Source organism: Atheta coriaria, unplaced genomic scaffold (assembly GCF_025399875.1).
Source record: "Atheta coriaria isolate IRGN ID8LTWV9N9 unplaced genomic scaffold, Caltech_Dcor_3.1 hic_scaffold_4_pilon, whole genome shotgun sequence".
Taxonomy (NCBI): Eukaryota; Metazoa; Arthropoda; class Insecta; order Coleoptera; family Staphylinidae; genus Dalotia; species Dalotia coriaria.
In genome coordinates, this window is record NW_027045446.1 from 6,915,545 (window position 1) to 6,924,081 (window position 8,537).

At 36.3% G+C, this 8,537-nt stretch overlaps 3 protein-coding genes across 5 annotated transcripts; 1 reads left to right on the top strand and 2 right to left on the bottom strand.

Annotated features, from left to right (window-relative positions):
* Positions 1 to 696: 696 nt before the first annotated feature.
* LOC135790292 (serine/threonine-protein kinase 11-interacting protein-like) lies at positions 697 to 2,920 on the bottom strand. The gene is made up of 2 exons (XM_065300479.1): positions 2,078 to 2,920; positions 697 to 2,012 (listed from the first exon to the last, which is right to left on the bottom strand). Exons 1-2 carry the CDS (start codon positions 2,768 to 2,770, stop codon positions 768 to 770), a joined length of 1,938 nt encoding a protein of 645 aa, XP_065156551.1. The 5' UTR covers positions 2,771 to 2,920; the 3' UTR covers positions 697 to 767.
* A 120-nt stretch (positions 2,921 to 3,040) lies between these two features.
* LOC135790293 (serine/threonine-protein kinase 11-interacting protein-like) lies at positions 3,041 to 5,253 on the bottom strand. 3 transcript variants are annotated; one of them, XM_065300483.1, is made up of 4 exons: positions 4,967 to 5,253; positions 3,539 to 4,855; positions 3,353 to 3,479; positions 3,041 to 3,289 (listed from the first exon to the last, which is right to left on the bottom strand). In XM_065300483.1, exons 2-4 carry the CDS (start codon positions 4,824 to 4,826, stop codon positions 3,190 to 3,192), a joined length of 1,515 nt encoding a protein of 504 aa, XP_065156555.1. In that variant the 5' UTR covers positions 4,827 to 4,855; positions 4,967 to 5,253; the 3' UTR covers positions 3,041 to 3,189. The 3 variants fall into 3 exon arrangements, with proteins under 3 accessions (XP_065156555.1, XP_065156554.1, XP_065156552.1); XM_065300482.1 differs by having other exon boundaries at positions 4,962 to 5,251; XM_065300480.1 differs by having other exon boundaries at positions 3,539 to 5,252.
* A 491-nt stretch (positions 5,254 to 5,744) lies between these two features.
* Positions 5,745 to 7,626, top strand: LOC135790294 (ejaculatory bulb-specific protein 3-like). Its single transcript, XM_065300484.1, has 3 exons — positions 5,745 to 5,992; positions 6,229 to 6,424; positions 6,783 to 7,626. Exons 1-3 carry the CDS (start codon positions 5,975 to 5,977, stop codon positions 6,920 to 6,922), a joined length of 354 nt encoding a protein of 117 aa, XP_065156556.1. The 5' UTR covers positions 5,745 to 5,974; the 3' UTR covers positions 6,923 to 7,626.
* Positions 7,627 to 8,537: the final 911 nt, after the last annotated feature.

Genomic DNA, 8,537 nt, shown 5'->3' on the forward strand with positions numbered 1-8,537 from the left:
TATGATAGGCTTAAGTAACATTATTTTTATCTAAAATTGACAGTATAGGCCCCAGTTGCAATTTTGCAACAATTTTTGTTTTGTTATGATTGGAATTTTTAAATTCAGATTTCGCATTCTGAAAGTAAATTTATTTTTAGATCGGAAACGAGTAATACAATTTTATGTTAAGACTTTATTGGCATAGAAAAGCCATTTTTTAAATTAAAATTGCAAATAAGGCCTAAACGGTCAGTGTTAAGAGAAATGTTACCTAAATCTGAAATCAGCATTTAAATTTTCTAACTTTTAATTTTTAACAAAATAAGAGAAATCTTTTGCCTTTATTTATTTTTTATATTCGAAATTAAAAATTAGAATTTTTAAATTCAGTTTTCGGATTCAGATATATTTTTAAATTTTGCTTTAAAAATTTAAGTAGCTTTTTTGTCTAACATTAACCGTTGAGGCCCTATTTGCTATTTTAATAAAAAAAAATGTATTTTGTCAGAACCTAACTGTATTATGGTGCAAAATACAACATTTTTCAATTAAATTGGTACCTAATTAATCGATATAGAATTAAACAGTTCATAAGAATCAAAATCTAAAAAATCCATTTTAAAACCATTTTTAGGACTTTAGGGTACTTTCTAGGGAGTTATTGGGATAGGGTGGCATGTAGGTAACATTCCCTTCCCTAGATTGCATTGCATATGATGATAAAATATAATCTGTATTTCATAAACATTATTTTTGTATATATAACTCAAATTTTAACATAAGTTTCAAGAGTCATCCTCAAACACTAGATCACTCCCACAGGTTGGACAAACGCTCCCCTTATTATCGTCCATTAGTGTTTTTGCCATTTCAACGCCAAACTGCGTAGAACATTTCAAGCATTTATAGACATTCAAAGTAGTTTGCGGTTCCGGTTTGTTACTGATAATCGCTCGCAAAGCTACCAACAATTTCGGCGACTCCTCGTTATCCCACTCGTACTTACGACATTTAGCGTCCTTTCGCATGGTGTCAAAATAAATCGTAATGGAATTTTCATCACTTTCGCAGATTGTCAGTGTTTCAATAGGCCAACGTGACAATTCCTTGCTGCGTGTGCTTTCGCGCTCCATAATATGTGATTCTGTGATAACTATGAAAACAGATTCTTCCGAATTAACAAGAGTAGCAAGAAAAATATTCTCTTCGCCATCGCCCAAGTCACCATCGTCTTGATCGTCATCGCTTGGAGTAGGAGAACGCCCCTCGTTAGTTTGCGCAGTTTCATACAATCCATTTGTATCATCTGGTTGTAATGTATCCTGACTTGTTTCAGAGGCTGTCGTGTAGGGCAATGTAGCGCTGACCAATTCCTTCGCAGGTTCAGGCTCTTCTTGTGAAGATAATTCTTCGGCAACCGCATATTCTATAGGAGAATCGTAAGGCGTTGACGAAAGCAGAGACTTTTCTATACCTAGAACATCCTGAACCAAGCTTCCAGCCTGACTCTTCAACCAATCCTCTCCGTACTCCTTTTTCAATTGTTCGATTTGCCGCTTTGCATCCAAATGCTCTCCGGAAAGCATCATGCTCGAGCTAAATTCTTCACTACGGTCGTGTTCCACGATTGGAGTGTACTCGTTATCGGTTATTGTCACGTTACGTACTCGTCGTGGTTTCTCAGCAACGTTTGCAGAAGCCGACGTATTTGATATTGTCCTGAGCCTCACTCGCGGATGTAACGAGCCAGTCAATTGTTTCTCGGCCTTGCTCAGAAGTTTGCCATCGAGAAGAAAGCGCACAGTCGAAGTACTCTCATGCAGATAGCTGGTAGCTCTTGGTCTATGTTGAGGATGATAACTTAATGGGTTTCCTTCCAAGTTTAGTAATTGAAGAGTTGCTAGGTTGGCAATAGGAGCTAAGGCTTTATGTTCAACAATGCAGTTTTCCCTTAGATCTAACTCACGAAGATTGGTCAAGGTAGAAACAGGTGTTAAATCTTCTATAAAATTGTAGCAAAGTACTAATCTCTGTAACAAAATTCATCATGAAATCACTTAGTTTTCCTGAGGAACTAATTAATGCTTGAGCATACCTGTATTCTATTGCATGAAGTACTTGTGAATTCTGGAATATTGGCCAATTTATTATAACTTAAATTTAAATTTTTTAAATTTGCTAACATATTCAACTTTTCAGCATCTTCAATGTCATTATGGCTCAAGTCTAGAGTATGCAAGTTTGGTATCAATGAAAGACCTTCAATTTGAGTTAAATGATTATGAGAAAACATAGCCTCCTTTAGATCATTCCATTTAATCTGTGGATCATTCTCACAATTATCACCACCACATTTGATCAAAATGGCCTTCATATCCTCTATACTTCTTGTGCAAATCAAACTTTGGAGCTGACTCCTAACTGTCTCAATTCCTTGAATTCTATCCAAGTTTAAATTGTGCACTTCAAGTAGCTTCAAGTTTTTAAACTGGGACACATCTCCACACCTACTGGTGCTGCATGGAGGCGTGATTTTGAGACTGGTGGATCTTTGAATAAAGTCATGTAGAAAATGCATATCCCTGAATTCTTCAACTCTCTCATTGGTGCTGCTCACTACATGAAATGAGGATGTCATGACATCGCGTTGGTCCATTAACATCCGGAAGGAATTATTCAGATCAACAAGCAGATCCAGTGATAAAATGAATTTACTATTGCCACTAAACACATCAGCTCCATTCCTTCGCAGAATATCTGCCAACTTTGATAGATCCCTTGTATCCATTATATATTAGATGAGATTAATAGAAACAACTATAGTAACCGTCAGAACACCTTAACAGCATGCTAAAACTTTTTATTGCTTAATATTGATGCAAATTTGTTGTTAAACTGGTTAGGATATATGAGAAGTTGATAGAAAATGGAATCAGCAGGAATGAGGTGCATTTTTGGTTGCCTACAATAAGTGAGCAAAAATTGTTTATTATCCTTCGCAGTGGCGCATAGAATATAAGAGGATTATTTAATCTACAGAAATAAATTAAACAATCTATAACATTTAATAAGTATTTGTATTGTTCATAAATTCCATCTTTAAAAATATATTACTTCCATACACAAACAAGTGATGTAGGATACCTGAGTTTTTCTGGCTAACTTGTACATGTTTTGTCATTTTGTCTAAAAGTGTATCAGAGCTCGTCATAAAGAACGATGCATCTCTTCGCCGACTTTCTTGAGCTCTTCGTCGGGGCACATGTCGGTTAAATTGCTAGATAATACGATTGTCGATTGAACACATCTGAAATTAATTCGAATGTAAGCATCAAGTATGATATCTGCTATGAATTCTTATTTAACATACTTCGGCGTATTCTCAGATAACACCTCAATGCTGCTTTGGCTCGGATTGCTTAGGATTGAAATATCGCTCTCACTGAAACGCTTCAGGCTCGTGATTTGTAAACATTCATGTAATGAATTTGCTGATCCTAAAAGCATAAAATGAGTATTCCTTTATAATGGTTTTGATTGTGCTATATTGTTTTACCTATACTATCAGAGGGAGAAGCAGGCCTCTGATGTCCTGCAACTATCCCGCTATCCTGCATTCCACATTCCAAGGTCCTAACGAGATCAATCTGTCGACTTTTCGGCTCAATTCTAGTTTCCACGCTCGTTTGGCTTATTTCCATATCCGATGTCTGCTCATATCTTTTCACAGCCTCAATTACAGTATTGGTCGTGGCAAATGACTGGAATGATCCATGCGAATTCATTTCCCGACCACCTTCAGCATATATAACCGTCGCCCCAGAAATTGACTGATAAGAACCTGAACTCTCCATAACAACTTCAAGTTTAGGCATTGAATCAATCTGCTTCAATTCTGAGGCACTTAACAGTTTCCCATCCAACATAAAATCTTTGCTTAAACTAGCAAATAAAAACGTACACACTGTGCCCCTATAATTCTTATGATAGCACAATGGATTTCCATGCAATTGCAACTTTTTCAAGAGTTTCAAATGGTTTAAAACATACAATGTTTCAACATTTATCAAACAATTGCAACTGACGTCTAAATTTTCTAAACTTAGCAAGTCTTCAAGATTTGTCAGGTCCTCAATGTAGTTGTTTTTAAGAATAAGAGTTTCCAATTTAAAATAATTTGAAAATTTCGGCAGTACTTCAATTTTGTTATTGGCAAGGTTGAGATGTTTCAGATTCATTAAGTAGTTCACATTTTCTATGTATTTTATTGAATTGTAGCTCAAATCTAGATTCTCTAGAACTGGAACAAACTCCAGGCTTGCATCCATTGAATGCAAATAATTATGAGAGAAGATAGCCTCCTTGAGTTCACTCCAGACATATCCTTGAGTTTTGTCTGCACCACACAGCTCAAGAACATCTTTTAAAGAATCCATACTCCTCATGCATGTTACAAACCTGAGTTGTGATCTCAATGCTTTTAGACCTTTCACTAAACACATGCTGAATCTCTGTACTTCCAACAGTTTGAGATTCCTGAAGAAATGCAGATCAATTGGGTCATGTTCAGTTACCATTGTCATTTGATTGCAGTCATTGAAAATTTTTAAAGCTAATGTTTGTTCCACAGCATTGTAAAGCATTTGTAGATCCACAGCATCTGAGATGTTGTCCTCCATGTGCTCATATGAGCAGTTAAGGCCATATGGCATTAGTGCCACCAATTTTGCATTGACCTTCTGCAGTAAATTGGTAGAGAGTGATAACTTACTCCTGGAGCATAGAATTGGGGCACTATCGTTCTTCAACACTTCGTAGAGGCTGGATAAATCATCGCGCTGCATTTTAATAGGTTGCCAATGTTTTTTCGATGCTGGAACGTGAAATTTTCCGTCGAATATAACGTAAATAAACAAAAGATCCAAGTGCAATTTTGGGGCGAAGTGAATTTGTTGGGTTTATGCTGAATTCTTGGTTACCTTACAGTGTTAGCTGCTTTTCTGTTGACTCTTGTTGTATTGCTCACATAATTATGTTTTACTACGAAAATTTCGTTGTCATCGTGCGAATCTGCGTTCTTTTTGTTCTTTATGTTTGTTGCGTATTTTTAACTTACACGCTTGTACCTTGATTTCTCAAATTTTTACTCTCACGTCCACTAGAGGACGTATTAGTCGCAGAGTTAATTGTAGCTATCATGGTTGCATACCTTCATTCTTAAAATTTAAATAAACGCAAGTATTTCAAATTTTGTATGCACAACACGAAATTATTGTGAATAATACAAAGTGAATGAACTGCAAAATGCAGTTATTGATTGATGGATAAACGGAATAAACGGCGTTACAGCGCCCAAAATTGTTTTCATGTTGCTATGCTGCAACAATAAATGAATACATTTATAGTCGTCTCACGTAATATACAAAATCACAACAAAACTTTGCTTCAAAACAAGAATGCAGGACAAATGTTATATTTTGCGTTAGTTTTACCTGCATTCATAGTTGACTCAACACTAAACGTGATAAACTGAACCAAAAACTTTGCCAGGTACATAGTAGTTCTCGGAAACTTCTTAGCTAGTGGCTTTTGTTTGTATAACAACGAAAATTCCGAGTATGTACTTTTATCGGTATGACAGGAGTGGGCTACGTCAACATCCATTAATGTAGAGATTACCTGCGCACAGGTAGGAATCGCAAGAGTGCAAGTGCGGTTCTGATTGACGCTCTTTCGCACGCTGGGTGCTGCGCAATCATGGCCACGGCGATTACCTGAGTATAAAAGCCTTCTAGAAGCGGAGCGGCGTTTACTTTCACTTGTTCTTGCATTGCGCTGCTAGGTGTGCGCTCCTTCTCTTCGTCGAAGTCCTAGGCGGTCGAAGTGGCAGCAGCGGCGTACTTTCGCTCAGAAATCAGTCCGTACACGACCATCGAGAACTACAGATCAAGACTCAAAGTGCAAAAAGATAACCGAACTAAAAACTCAAATAATGAATTCAATTCTTCAGGTAAGAAATTTGAAAACCACTCATGAGATAATATATTATAACATAACTTTATGGTAAATTTTGTTTGCTGCTCTGGAATGTACTTCTGAAGTACGCTGGAATATTTTAGGACATTCCGTAACGTACTGAAAGATCCACTTGGACATTCTTGACATTTGCGGTTTACATTTAACTCTGTCTCGGAATGCAATTAAATTGCGTGGTTTGATACGGCAATAACTCATCTGTTTTTGTAGATTTGCCTGGTGGTGAGTGTGGGGGTGATGCTATGTGCATGGGAGACGACCGGAAGGCCACAGGGAAGTACACAGCGACCGGAAGTGACCGAGGATGCGCTCAACAAGGCACTCAGCGATCGGCGCTACCTGATGCGACAATTGAAATGTGCCCTCGGGGAAGCGGCCTGCGACCCTGTCGGTAGGCGCCTCAAGAGTAAGTCTCTCGATATTTATTTTAAACCGTAAATTCAATTCGAACGCCGGAAGACAATCGTGATTTTACGTTCGTGCTTCGATATTTTAAATGTTTTAATTTCACTTTCGACTGACCGGTATTTCTCTTGTACAAAAAAAACCCGTAGAAAGTTGTTACGTGCGGTATGATTAATACGAGTTACAAAAATTGTTTTAACAGTTTTATACGAGTTAATACGACTTTAATTATATTTGTACTCACCTTGCTTTGAGCAATTACATTACATTTAATCACAATGAAATGTTTTCATGTTTCACGGTTAAATCAAATAAAGATTAAATTTGCCAATTATAACTAATTTTTTTATTATTTACAGGTTTGGCACCGTTAGTATTGCGAGGTTCGTGTCCTCAATGTTCACCACAAGAAATGCGACAGATTCAAAAGGTGCTCGCCCACGTTCAGCGCAACTTCCCCAAGGAATGGAACAAAGTGATTAATCAGTACGCCGGATAATCTCGTATCGCAAGATGGGACCCGACACGGGATCAACCAATCTCACCAAAAATACATAGAATCTACAAATCAACATAATACATAATTAATTCGTGTTCGAAACCGTTACCTGGTAGCCTTTATTATCAAATGTGCGTTGTTTACATTAGAAACTCGCATAAATTTCAAACAATTCGCATTGATTCGTCAATGCCGCGGCGTCACAATCACAATTTTTCTTTCCAACGTTTGATTACATGATTTCGCCGAATACATATTAAACAAATGTAATAAACATACGCAGTGTTAAAATTCGAGTATGAGGTCATCGATTGTTTAACGTTAGCGAGAATTATCGCGCACGGCAATTATCGGTGATTAAATTTATTAATGACATCTAGTATGTAAAGCTAATTAAAAGTTGGTGGTTGAATGTACGCGGCGTCGCAAAATCGTGCTATGTCGTTACGCAATTATAATTACACGATATCCATCGGGCGTGATTTTAGGCTCGCGTGTGTAATGTAAACGACAACCAGCGAAAATCACAGAGCGTTTGGATTATTCATTGTTCTATTGAGTATGAAAATCATGTGTGAAACGTAAGGAATATTTGATTTTTTGTATTGTACATAAAACGATATAAACCTTGTGTTTGTGTTTGTTATATTTACTTGTTGTTATCTCCGACAAATTAGACAACCATTAAAGATTTTAGAAGTGTATTTGTAAGTTTTATTTTGGAAGCCAATGATTTTATCTTACAGATGCTGGTTCATAATTCTACAACGAAATTGAAAATAAATGCTTAGGTACAAAGTCGATTGTCGCTGTGCAAAGATAAGAAAATGATTATATAAGGAAGAGAAATGAACACGCTGTGTTGCTTATCAGTTTCTTAATTCTCAAATAATATAATATCAATTCGTTAAATTGAATATTCAGCACCGACATAATCGCCATCAAAACACAAAACACGGAACCATAATATTTAATGTTTATAACAGCGTGTTTATTCATTGGATCAATAATGAGTGGTAAAAAACTGCAGGGTAGATGTGTCATTTTCGATTCATTCGCTTGTAAAGTCAATAGATCCTATTATATCTAATTAAACTATAACTCAACCATTCATTCATTTTTTTGCTGAGGAAGTTTATACACCAGAATGTAAACACAGGAAAAACAGAGCAAAATAATTGAAAGTGCACTTTGAAGTTGTAGAGAATTCAACGTTTTTTTACTGGTCGAGTTTGATTTCGTTCTGTTAGTTAATCCAGGCAAACATGAAAAGGCTTCTACAAAACATCTCCAATCTCTTGCACGCGTACAAACACCTTAATGCTTGTATAAAGTACCTCAATCGAAAGCAATAATCAAATCATTTCAAACATCTAGAAATATAAACCTTAACTAAAATAACACTAAATAATCTTATTAAACTTATGAATTGACTGTATCCAGACACAATTTCTCTCTTCTTCTTTTTCTAGGTGCTGATTGGCAAGAACCGTGTGTGTTTACAAAATGCAAATTCTTGACTATAGCTTTGACGTGTCTAAAGACATTTTAAAAATTAAATTATAATCAGACATATTTGGGGTGTACCAATCAAATTGCTGATTGCAATCAGCAG